We start from the raw sequence: 12,375 nt of genomic DNA, 5'->3' as shown, positions 1-12,375 counted from the left end.
GGAACTGCTCAGCCCAAACGGCAATAATAATGCTGAGGGCAGAAACTTCTCCATGCCAATCTTCTACCATGTTCTAGAATACCTCCAAAGGCTCCTTTCAGCGTATAGACGTAGCCCCACAGGGCTCTCCTACATCGATTTCCAAAAAATCCCCTCACTGAGTCTCATCTGACAAGACCGTCTGGAGGGGTGGGGGAGAAGAGAGAGGCCATCTGGGGGCCACAAGCAAAGCTGTTCCCTCCGTCACCACCAACCCCAACTCCCGCAAGGGAGAAATCCAGGCTTGGGCGATCTTTGGTCAAACAGGAGAACGTAAGGCTGAACTGAAGGGGCAACCCCTCGATCCCACCTGCCCCACGGCCAAAGTCGGGATGGTTTCTCTTTGCACAGAAGCCCCCGCTCACGAACAGACCCCAGGCCCTGGCTCCCGAGGCGGCCAGGAGGAAAGGCGGGCAGGACAGGTGGGTGGCGGATGCCGCTGGGGCTTGGTGGTCCTCACTGGTTCTCGATCAGAGTCTGCACCTTGTACACGAGGTCCCGGGCCAGCTTCAGGACCTGCTTGGTGTTGTGTCGCTCGGCCATTTCTGAAAGAGCAGAAGGCAAGATCTCATGAGCCTCCTTCTGACTGCGTCCTGAGGACATACACCCGGCTCCTGGCAGGGCCTCGGGGCATCCCCATCATCACCACCTGGCATCTCCCCAGAGAGGCTCTGGGAGCAGGCGCCCTGGGGCAGACCTGTATCTCTGGACCCCAGCCTCCTCATCTGCACGGTGGGGATTGTAACAGTGCCCACTTCACAAGGCGATGCTGGTTTGTGATGTGCCTAAAACACGCCTGGCCTTCCCATCTCCTAAAAGCACAAGGACTGGGAACTTTTTAAGAAAGCAATGCTGGGCACACAGTAAATGCCTAAACATATGAAAGGAGGGGAAAATGGAAGGAGAGGAGGGGGGTGGAGGAGAAAGCAAAAATAACTATCAACAGCTGCACAAAATGATCATATGTTAAAACAGAATTAATCCTAGACATAGATGTTTATCATGAAGAAATCATTTAGTAGGAGAGAAAAGGACGAAGACCAGGGTCCCCAAACTGGGTCCCTGTGAACTGATGGCTATTTTGAGGGAAACACAGCAACCCTGCACATCCGCTGAACGCCACACAAGCTGGTAGAATGAGTTCACAAACTGTACTACATTCCTATCCATGACTTTGTGTCTTTGCAAAGCTAGGTTTTCCTCGCGGGTTGCTCAGATAAAAAGCAAGTACTTTGTAACAATTGCTGTGGAAAAGGTGTATCTGCCCTGATTCCAGGGTCTGACAAGCTTTGCAAAGCCCAGCAGGCACACATGTCCTGTTAGTAACTGCACTCATTTAACAACAAAATAAGTGTTGTTTTCCTTAGACTCATAAGCACAGAGAACAGACTGGTGGTTGCCACGGGCAAGCGGGTGGAGAGGTGGGCAAAAGAGCTGAAGGGGGGAAAAAAAAAGTGAGAATGTTTGATATCTTGATCTGGATGATGGTTATGAGTGTACACATGTCAGAATTCATCAAGCTGTACACTAAGATTTGTGCATTTTATTGTATGTATTTAAAAAATCATTTAGAAAAGAATTGTTTTTTTGAGTTAGGTGTATCATTTTCTCAAATGGCCGCTAAGCTGTTAGGATATAAATAGTTACTAAATGGTCTGTCTGGACCTAACTACAGGCTGGGTGGAACTTTTGGCTTGTGTTTGTTCAGAAAATTTTATAGACACCAGGGGTACCGTGAACTGAGAAAGTTTGAGAAGCCCTCCACTCAGACAGTAATTGCTTTGGTATGTCGGTCACAGCCTCAAACTGCAACAACCCAGGTCCCCAACAACAGGGATGGTTCAGTGTGTCATGGACAATCACTTGGGGTATATTTTTAAAAATGATTACATGGAAGACAGTTATTCAAATATTAAGTGGAAAAATATTAGATAGAACTGGATTCTGGGATGGTAACAAATAGACTGTATTTGTATGTGGAAAAGACTGGATGGAAACAAAACTTTTTAAACTGACCCTACTAAGTGCAGTGTGGTTTCCTGTATGGAAAAAGGACAATAGTTAAAAACTGCGTGAAATCAAATTATGTCTGTAGCTTTACATTAATAGTAATGCACCAATGTTAATTTCTTAGTTGTGACAAGTGTGCAAGGATCAGGTGACATCGTGACAGTAGGGGCAGCTGGGCACAGGTATCAGGAACTCTCTGTACTAACTTTGCAACTTTTCTGTAAATATACATTTATTCTAAAATAAAAAGCTTATTTAAAAGAGAATAATAATGTTCCTGCAGTGAGGTGACAGGTGACTTTTCCTGCTTTTGCCTTTTCAAAAACCTTCTTTAGTTAAAAAAAAAGTAAGTGGAGACAATAGTAGCAACAGCCTCCAGCTATGGGGCCCCTCATGCGAACTAGGTACCATGTGGTGGGCTTTATCCACGTTGCCTCATTTAATCCTCTTGACATCTAGGTGAGGGAGAGATTAGAACCGTTTTATCCCCAAGGAATCTGAAGCCCAGAGACATGCAGTCACTTGCCCAAGGGCACACAGCTCCTGAGCAGCAAGGCTGGGGCCAGAATCCATACCTATCTAATCTCACAGCCTGTGCCTGTTTCCAGTTCCCTACCTTCCTGTACCCGCTTTTCTTATCAGCCCTCAGGAGCAGGGGCACTCTCACCCCACTTCTCAGAGGAGGAAGCAAATGCTTAGAGGAAAGGAAATGACCCGTCCAAGGGCACAGCTGCTTAGTGGCAGAGCCAGGGTTTGCCCCAAGCCTGATTTCAACACCCAGATCTCAAGGACCTGCTTTCAGCCAGATGCCTGAGAACAATGCATTCTCAGCATTACAGATGTCAACTCATCCACCTGGAAAGGGACACAAGAAGCGGGCAGAACGCCCTCCATCCCCTTCACTGTGCGTCAATCTCAGTGAGTCCCCTCCTCTGATGCCCCAGGAAGCCCGCACCCCTAGATGACAGCCTGGTCATGAGGGTACCGTTAAAGAATTTGATGATGTCTGTGAAATCCATGTTGTTCTCCAGGATGATGTCACGGTAGACCTCCACCAGAGCCAGCGCGATGAACAGGACGTAGTGGGCGGACGAGACGTGTTTGGCTGCCCAGATGGTCTCCCAGACGGAGAAGACATCGTCATAGACGAGTTCTGCCAAGACACCAACATGCACACGCATGGGGAGGTAGTCAGCCACAGAGCTCGGGTGCAGCCTGGCCCCCCTGGGAAAATCCCAGGCCAGCTGTGCTCTGCGCTTCTGTCGTGGGGCAGCAGACAGCAAGGAGGCGGGAGACCAGGACTCTGCAATCTGGCCATCGGAAGCCTCCGTTTTCCCCATCTGTAGAACAGGCTACGCAATGAGGTGGGTTGTAAGTTTCCAGCTGGGACATTCTGGAAGTGGAGGAACTGAGCATGCGCAGTTTACACTGACCCTTCCTGCCCTGCCCTTTGACCACTGTCCCCTTCTCTCTCTCCCTACACCCTCCCTTCTCCCCTAGCTTCCGCAGGGCTATGTCTGCTCCCCCTGCACACAGGCAGAGCTGATGGCTGCCTCTGGGTTTAAAAAAGAGATAGAAGAGAGCAGTGATGAAGAGCAAGGCCTCCACTGTCCAACGAACTCGGCCTGACCCCAGCTCCATCACATGCCAGCAAGGGGGACTCAGGCTAGTTATTTCTCTCCGCAAGCCTCTCTCTTGCCTTACCTTTAAATGGGGTGATGCCAGTAACGGTAAAGGACTGGAGAGAGAGCACACAGCTCAGCACAGTGCCTGTGACTTAGTAAGCACCTCCATACAGGTTAGATGTTAAAACTAGCACCATCCTAAATTTGCACAACAGCAGTGTCCTATGTTATACGTCATTTCTAAGCCACTTGTGGAACATGTCCCATGGGCTTCAGAGTGCTCAGTATCTGATGATCAGCCCAACAGAACGGGAGAACTGGGCTCAAGGGGCAAACAGAGGCGGGCGCAGATCCTGGCCCCACTGCGCCTAGCTCTGGATTTAATTATTCTCAGCCCGAGTTTCCTCAGCTGTAAAATGGGGATTGTAACGTCTCCTGCATAGTGTGGCTGCACGAGAAAGTAGGGGAGCCAATGATCACACCTCAGTGAATGAGTGGCACTCTCTGCCTCTGGCTTTGCCCGGCACTCGCCACTCCCTGCACAGTAGCTTTTCCCCTGAGGTGAACAAGGCCCCAGGCTGAAGTCCGCACCTCGCTTGAAATCCAGCAGGAACCAGCGGTAGCAGAAGTAGAAGTGAGTGTAGTCCCCGTTCTGATGCATCAGCTCAAAGAGCTCCGAGTCCAGGATCTGTCAGTGGGGGGAAAGGCAGTCATCAGCCTCCTGGGAAGACGCTGGACCACAGGGGACAGCTGACTAAATGACGGTACATCCTGAACTGGGCACAATACAGTCCCTGACAACCAGGTGGAGTTAAAAAACAGACCAAGGATTTGAAGTGGAAATGAGCTACGTCACCCTAACCCCAATGTTTCTCCAAAGAAAATATGCACATGGCCAATAAGCACATGAGAGATACTCAGCCTCATTTACTCATTAGGAGAATGCAAATCAAAACCATAAAGAGGTACAGCTTACATCCACAAGGACGGCTATAAGGGCAATGACAGACAACAAGGTGCCAGGGAGGATGTAGAGAAATCGGAACCCTCTCGTGTTCTGGTGGGAAGGTGAAATGTGCAGCTGCAACCCCACTCCTAGGGCGAGCCCCAACAGAAGTGAGGAGACAGGGCCCCATAAAAGCCTGAGCATCACGTGCACAGCAGCACGAGTCACAATAGCCAAAAAGTGGAAACAGCCCAAATGTCCATCAGTGGACAAAAGGATCATCAATGACAGGTGGTCTGTCCACGCAATGGAGTATCACTGGCAATAAAAAGGACACAGTGACACATGCTCCAACATGGCTGAACCTTGACAGCATGATGCTGAGTGAGACAAGCCAGTCACAGAAGGCCACATATTGACAGGAAATGTCCAGAATAGGGAAATCTACAGAGTCAGAAAGTGGACCAGTGGTTGCCAGGAGCTGGGGAGAAGTGATGTTACAAGGCATGGGGCTTTTTTGGGGGTGATGAAAACGTTCTGAAATTAGTGATGATAGTTTTACAACTGTGAATATTCCAAAAACCACTTTATTGTACACTTTTAAAAGGGTGAATTTTATGGCATATGAATTATATCTCAATGAAACTCCGTGTGTGTGTGTGTGTGTGTGTGTGTGTGAAATATCCCCAAATGTTACTTTGAGGGAAAGGCCCGGTACAAACAACCAACTTTTTTAAGAGTGACGACCGTGTCTCTCATCGTTGCAGCCACAGCACTGGACCCAGGGAATGCCCAGTGACCCTGAACCTGCCAGAGCTGATTTGAGTTGCTGAGTTAGTTGATCTGAATGAAGTAGGATTGAGTTACTGAGTCGAGTTGAACAAGGCTTGGCTATTCAGCTCATCTGAGCTCCGCTGGGCCAAGCTGGAGTAGTTATGTCACAGAGCAGGACTGGGTCATACCTGGATTAGTGACCTCATGTTGGCAAAGTGCGTGTCCATGGCTCCCCCATGGGGAAAGTTCTGGTTCATCCTCTTCATGAGCTCCGTGAAGCAGCTGAAAGCGAGGGCCTCTGCGGAAAGAGCACGGGAGACTGTCAACTCTGTCACTGACCGCAGAACCCGAGCTCCCAGAGTGACGTACTAACTGATGTACTAATGTAATGGCCACCTTACATTAGTGTGGCACACCTGTCACCAGTGGTGACCCACTGGGCATACATTATTAACTAAAGTCCACAGTGTTCTTGTTTTAACCTAATGTCCCTTGTTCTGTTCCAGGAACCCACCCAGGATGACATGTTACACATAACTGCCATGTCTCCGCAGGCTCCTCTTGGCCATCAGAGTTCCTCATGCTCTCCTTGTTGTTGATGACCTTGACAGATATGAAGAGTACTTGTCAGGTATTCTAAGGGATGCCTCTGTTGGAATTTGTCTGATTCTTTTCTTATGATCAGATTGGGATTACGGGCTCTTAGGACCACAGAGGTAATGTGCTATTTTAAGCCTATCACACCGAGGGCATATTCTGACCCTGTGATTTATGGCTGCTGCTACTGATTTGGCCACCTGGCTGAGGCAATGCTCATCAGGTTTCTGCCCTGGGTACTTTCTCCCACCCCACCCCCTTCCATTCCGAGTTTTGGAAGGAAGACCACATCTAAAGAGTAAGGAGTTCCATTTTTCAAGAGTCCTACTGAGATTCACACACCATATAATTCACCCTTTTAAAATGTACAGTTCAACAGTTTTCATATATTCACAGAGCTGTGCAAACATCACCTCCATCTAGTTTAAGAACATGTTCATCACTCCCAAAAGACATCCCATATACATCAGCAGTCACCACCCATTTCTCCCGCCGCCAGTCCCTGTCAACCACCTCTACTCTCTCCCCATAGATTTTCCTCCTCTGGCTGTTTCATGGAAATGGAATCACGCAATAGGTGGCCTTTGTGCCTGGCTTCTTTCACTTAGCATCAGGTTTTCATTTCACAGGTCATTCACATTGTGGCATGGATCAGATCATGCCTTTTTTGCCAAGTCACATTCCAGTGTACATCCGTGCCACATTTTGATCATCCATTCATCTGTGGGGGGACATCTGGGTTGTTTCCACTTCTAGGCTATTATGAATAACGCTGCTGTGCATGCTCATGTACGAGTGTTTGTATTTCTCTTGGGGATACATTTATGGATGGAATTGCTGGGTCATGGTAACTGTTTAATATTATGAGGAATTTCCAAACTGGCTCCCAAAACGTCTGCACTGTTTTAGCCGTGTGTGAGCACTCCGATTCCTCCATATCCTCACTAACACTTGTTATTTCCCCTGGTTTTGATTTCTAGCCAACTTAGTGGGTGTGAAACGGTATCTCATTGTGGTTTTGATTTGCATTTCCTTAATGACTTAAGATGTTGAGCATCTTCTAATATGCTTATTGGCCAGATGCAGATCTTCCGTTCTATTGAGAGATGTCTGTCCAAACCCTGTGCCCATTTTTAATTGAGTTATTTATCTTTTTATTGGTGAGTTGTAAGAGCTCTTTATATTTTGGATACAGGTCCCTTATTATGTATGTGATTTGTAAATATTTTATTCCATTCTTTGGGTTCTCTTCATGTTCATGAGTCCTTTGAGGCACAATGTTTATAATTCTGATGAACTCCTATGTACCTTTCTTTATTTTGTCATTTTATGATTTTAGTGTCATATCTAAGAAATCATTGTCTAACCCAAGGTCAAAAAGATTTACAACTATGTTCTAATAATTTTTTAGTTTTAGGTCTCACATTTGGGTCTATGATCCATTTGGGGTTGGTATTTTTATATGTAGTGTGAGGTAGGACTCCAGTGTCAATCTTTTGTGTGTGGTTATCTGATGCTTCCACATACATTGGAAAGACTGTTCGTTCCTCACGGAGTTGAAATGTCTCAGCACATTGGCAAAATCAGGTGACCATAAATGTAAGGGCTTATTTCTGGACTTCCACTTCTACTACATTCATATAGGTATCCATCCTTATGGGAGGACTGCACTGTCTTGATTATTGTAACTTTGTAGTTTAGTTTTGAAATTGAAAAAATATGTGTCCTCTAAGATTTTCCTCTTTTTCAAAATTGATTTTGCTATTCTTGGTCTCTTGAACTTCCATGTGAATTTTAGGGTCAGCTTGCCAATTTTTTGCAAAAAAAAATGCAGCTGGGATTTTGATAGAAGTTGCATGAAATCTAGATGAATTTGAAGAATATTACAATTTAAAAAATATTAGGTCTTTCAATCCATCAACATGAGATGTCTTTCCACTTATTTAGATGTTTAATTTCTTACCACAGTATCTTGTGATTTTGGGTATACACATCTTGCACTTCTGTTAAAATTCATTCATAAGTATTTTCTTCTTTTAGATGCTATTGAAAAAGAATTGCTTTCCTAATTTTGCTCTGGGATTGCTCGTGCAAGTATACAGAAACACAGTTGGCTTTCATAATACAGATCTTACATCTTGCAACCTTGTTGAACTTGTTATCAGCTATAGTTTTTTTATTCCTAAGATTTTCTATATACAAAACCACAAATAAAGATAGTTTTACTTCTTTTCCAATCTAGATATCTTTTCTTTCTTTCTCCTCCTTAACTTCCCTGGCTAGAACCTTGTGTGACAAAAGTGGACATTCTTGTCTTACTCCTGATCTCAGGGGAAAGTCTGTGACCCCTGAATATGAACTAGCTGTAGGTTTTTCAATGGTGCCTTTTATCATGTTGAGGAAATTTCCTTCTAGTCCTAGTTCATGGAGTATTTCCATCATGAAAGGGTGTTGAATTTGTCAAATGCCATTTCTTTGTCAATTGGGATGATCATGTGGGTTTTGTCCTTTATTCTACTAATATGGTGAATTACATCAATTGATTTTCATGTTTTGAAACAGCCTTGCATTCCTGGGATAACTCTGGCCTCCTACAATGAGTTGGTAAGTGTTCCCTCCTATTCTATTTTTTGGAAGAGTTTGTGAAAAATTGGTATTAATGCTTCTTTAACTGTTTGGTAGAATTCAAGAGTGAAGCCCTCTGAGCCTGGTTCTTTGTTCTCATTCATGGTTGTACAAGCAATGGCGAGCAAAGGCCTGGCTGGGTGTTGGGCACCTGGCAATAAGTGTCGGCTAACCTAGAGTAAGAGGGCTTGTTATTTCACTACGACCTTGGTGATTCACCAACAGGTCTTCTGAGCACCTGCACTGACCCATTCCACGGAGTCACAAGGGAGCTAACACCCCTTCTCTGCGCTGGGAAGGAAACTGCACACCCTGCCCGGGGCAGGAAGGACACACTCACCATCATCTAGAATGACCAGCAGCGGAGCCAGGAGGTCACACATGCCCTGGACATAGCCGACCTCAATGTGCTGCCAGATGTAGCTACAAAAGAGACACAAGGGGCACAGCAATGGCACCCACAACCTGCCTCTCCGATCCACCCCTCCCTGGGTCAGCCCCCATCCCTCACCTGGACCACCCCCTCAACTCCTGCCTGCTTCCCCACCCCCAGTCACACTGTCTTCAGACATCCTGTGCTCAGCCACCAGAATGACCTTCAAAAGCCCAGTTCAAGGAGGCCGCTGCATGCTCAGAAGCCTTCACGGGCTCCCACTGCACGACAGGACAACGTCCAAACTCCTTGACTGGGGGTGCAAGGCACTCATGTCTCCTCCCGATCCTTTGTCCCACCCTCACCATCAGTTCCCAGGACTCCTTCCTCTCCCGCCACACTAACGTATTTACCTTTGTACCTGTGCTTTTGCCCTAGCAGTTCCCTCTGTCTGGAATTCCAATCTGCCCCTCAGTGATAACAACTAATATTTCCTGAGCAATTACTGTATGCTCTGCCCACTATACATGCGTTGCATCATTAAATTCTCAAAATCATCCCACAAAAAAGGTACTATTATCATCCCATTTCACAGATGAGGAGACTGAGGCACACAGAGATAAGTGACATGTACAAAGCCATATATCTGATAATAAATGGTAGAGGCTGGATTTGAACTCAGGTGACCTAACCCCAGGGTGTGTGTTCCTAATTCACACGTCAAATGGTCTTCAGTTTCTCCTGATTTTGCCCAAGTCCATCTCAAAGGTCACCACCTCTATGCTTTCCCTGATTTCTCCTGATACCCTAACAAGCAGAAGTCAGACTACCCTTCCTTCACCCTCAAAACTTTTCCATTTTAATGCAACATACTATGTTAAAATTAATCACATTTGTATCTACTGAATGAAATTTCAATAGGTAGCAATTGCTTGGGAGGCTGTAAGACAGAATAGTTAAGAGATGGTGCTTATGAGTGAGAATGAGTTAGAGTAGGGGTCGGCAAACCTTTTCTGAAAGGTCCAGATAATAATTATTTTCAAATTTGTAGGCCATATACTCTGTTTCAGCTACTCAACTCTGTAGAAGCATAGATAATATGCAAACAAATGGGCATGGCTGAGTTCTAATAAAACTTTATTTATAAAAACAAGTGGAGGGCCAGATTTGGCCTGTGGCTGTAGTAGTAGTGTGTGAACTCCTGAGTTAGAGTAGCATGGAAAGAGGTCCAGGATATACTGTTGAGTGTAAAAAGCAAGTTGTAGGCAAATTGTTTATAGTATAATCCCTCATAGGTAAAACATTTTTAAAAACATTAAAACATGTATGCATCCATATTATACAATATTATAATTGTCTTACAATATATTATCTCTTATGTTATTATATATCATATATAACATGGCTTGGGAGGATATTCACTAAATTGTTAGTAGCAGTGTTTTCTTACAGATGAGTGGCATTGATGATGGCATATGGAAGAAGTTTCTCTTTATGTCTTATGAAATTCTGATTACCTTGGTTGATTTAGATTTTTAAAAAGCATGGGTTGCTTTCATATTTTAAGAACTACAACATTTAATATTTAATGGAAGTGATAAGCAGCCCCCGATTTTGGCTTAAAGAAATAAAGCCCAGATTCTAGAGCCTGGGAGACAATGGATGTGTGTCCTCCTCACAGCTCAGCCACTGCCCCGCTGGGGGCCTATGAGCAATGCCTACCCCTCTGGGCCTCCATTTCCTTCCCTGTAAAACGGATAATGCTTACGTCATACACCTGTGATCTAAGAGAAATGATGTCAGCAAAGGGCTCAGGCCAGGGCCAGGTATACAGTAAATGCTTAACTAATGTTATCTATTATCACCAGTACCACGACTGTTGGGTTATTGCCAATGTGGGCTGGAAGAAGATCCTTGGGGGGCACGGTGCCAGCTGCAGAGGCTGCAGTGCCAGTTGGGCGCCCCGTAGCCCCCACCTCTGCCCCCCCACTCTCCCCACAGCCCCCCAACCTGCACATGACGCTGCGCAGCTTCTCCAGGTTGGCAGGAGTGAAGTACCAGTAGCTGCGGTCACACCTCTGCACGTCCTTCTCGACGCGGTGCAGGTTCACCGTGTACTGGTCCAGCCGCTCAGGCTGCAGGCGCCCAGCAGGGAAGGAAAGAAATCACACCCCAGCTCCGCAGAGAGGCTGCCTTCCAGAGACTGCGCCTCCCCTCCCCCGAGCCCTCTCCTGTCGTTTTCTACCTGGATCACTCAGGGGATGGACTTTGTTTTTGTTGTTTTCTGAGAAAGCCTCTTTTGCCTCATGTGATGAAAATTCTTTTTTTTCCCTTTGATAAAACAAAACAGTCCTACGAAGTGCGTAGACTTCTTATCCCCACCTTATAGCTGAAGAAACTAAGGGTTATAACTGTCGCTGCAAGTGCCCCCCTCCCTGCCAAAAACTACACAAGAAGAATGGAAGAACTGAACAGAAGTGCAGTCCTGGCAACATGCTAGACTTGATGCCTCGACCCAACAATCCAGACGAAATGACCCAACGAAGCGGTAAGGAGCATTTCAAGGCCAAAAATTAACCCAGGAAGGCAAGAAAATACCAAAGCTAGTTTTTGCCTTGAGGGAAAGCTGCCATCAGGAAAATTTCAGCTTGGACTTAACGGTTTTGTGGCCTCTCTTCCCCAAAGCAAAGAATCTAATGGGAGATTTTCCTGCATGAGGCAGGACTCCACAGAGCCACACCCCCACCCACCCCCACAAGGGAAAAGGAAAAAGCTACTAACACCCTGGGGTCTCGAGGACAACTGCCTGTCTTGAACATAGGCGCCAAATTAAGTGTAAAACGTATCTCCCTGCATAATTCATGGCCTCACATCAGGTTTGTGACTTAGGCAGGCTGACAACCCAGATTCCCACCACCTGGGTGGTCTGAAAGAGCAGAGCATTCAGCTTCGTCTAAGGCTGGTTATGCCCCCAGTTACCAGGAAGAAGTGAAAGGCGGGCAGGAGGGGCGACAGCTCCTGGTGTTTGCACTCAGCTTCTCTGGGTGTTTGACGCTTTAACCATGAGCATTTTGATAGAAATAAAATCTTTCCAGGAAAATGGATATGTGGTGCCTGGCTCAGAAAACCCCTCTTTCAGTACATGTCCTTTGTCTTAGACTTTTTGGCAGGGAAGCCAACTTGAACATTTAAAAGACATCGGACCTGGGTGTGAATGGAGATGCTCCCCATCAAGGCCGCTACTGACCGGGTGCTCACTGCGTGTCAGGCACAGAGGGTGTGACTCGCTGATTCTGAGACGAGCTCAGGGAGGAAGGCCCTAGACAGAGAAGGAAACTGAGGATCCATATGCCTGAACTGGGATCTGAACCCAGTGCTATTGGACT

The 12,375-nt window shown here is 46.2% G+C and overlaps 1 protein-coding gene across 7 annotated transcripts in view; it reads right to left on the bottom strand.

Annotated features, from left to right (window-relative positions):
* LOC118924303 (small G protein signaling modulator 1) overlaps window positions 1-12,375 on the bottom strand; it is an 89,469-nt gene that overhangs the window by 1,510 nt on the left and 75,584 nt on the right. For 3 of the 7 annotated variants that reach the window (XM_057491842.1, XM_057491836.1, XM_057491838.1), the window contains 6 exons: window positions 11,000-11,124; window positions 8,957-9,039; window positions 5,583-5,692; window positions 4,266-4,362; window positions 3,035-3,202; window positions 350-584 (listed from right to left, as the gene is read on the bottom strand). In XM_057491842.1, the coding sequence (XP_057347825.1) occupies window positions 496-584; window positions 3,035-3,202; window positions 4,266-4,362; window positions 5,583-5,692; window positions 8,957-9,039; window positions 11,000-11,124 (672 nt within the window). In that variant the 3' untranslated portion in view covers window positions 350-495. Of the gene's footprint in view, window positions 1-349; window positions 585-3,034; window positions 3,203-4,265; window positions 4,363-5,582; window positions 5,693-8,956; window positions 9,040-10,999; window positions 11,125-11,234; window positions 11,321-11,954; window positions 12,309-12,375 lie in introns of those variants that run through there. The other 4 variants (XM_057491837.1, XM_057491841.1, XM_057491839.1 and 1 more) reach the window with 4 other exon arrangements.

Source organism: Manis pentadactyla, chromosome 14 (assembly GCF_030020395.1).
Source record: "Manis pentadactyla isolate mManPen7 chromosome 14, mManPen7.hap1, whole genome shotgun sequence".
NCBI classification, from domain to species: Eukaryota; Metazoa; Chordata; class Mammalia; order Pholidota; family Manidae; genus Manis; species Manis pentadactyla.
This window is presented reverse-complemented; position numbering and strand designations above follow the sequence as displayed.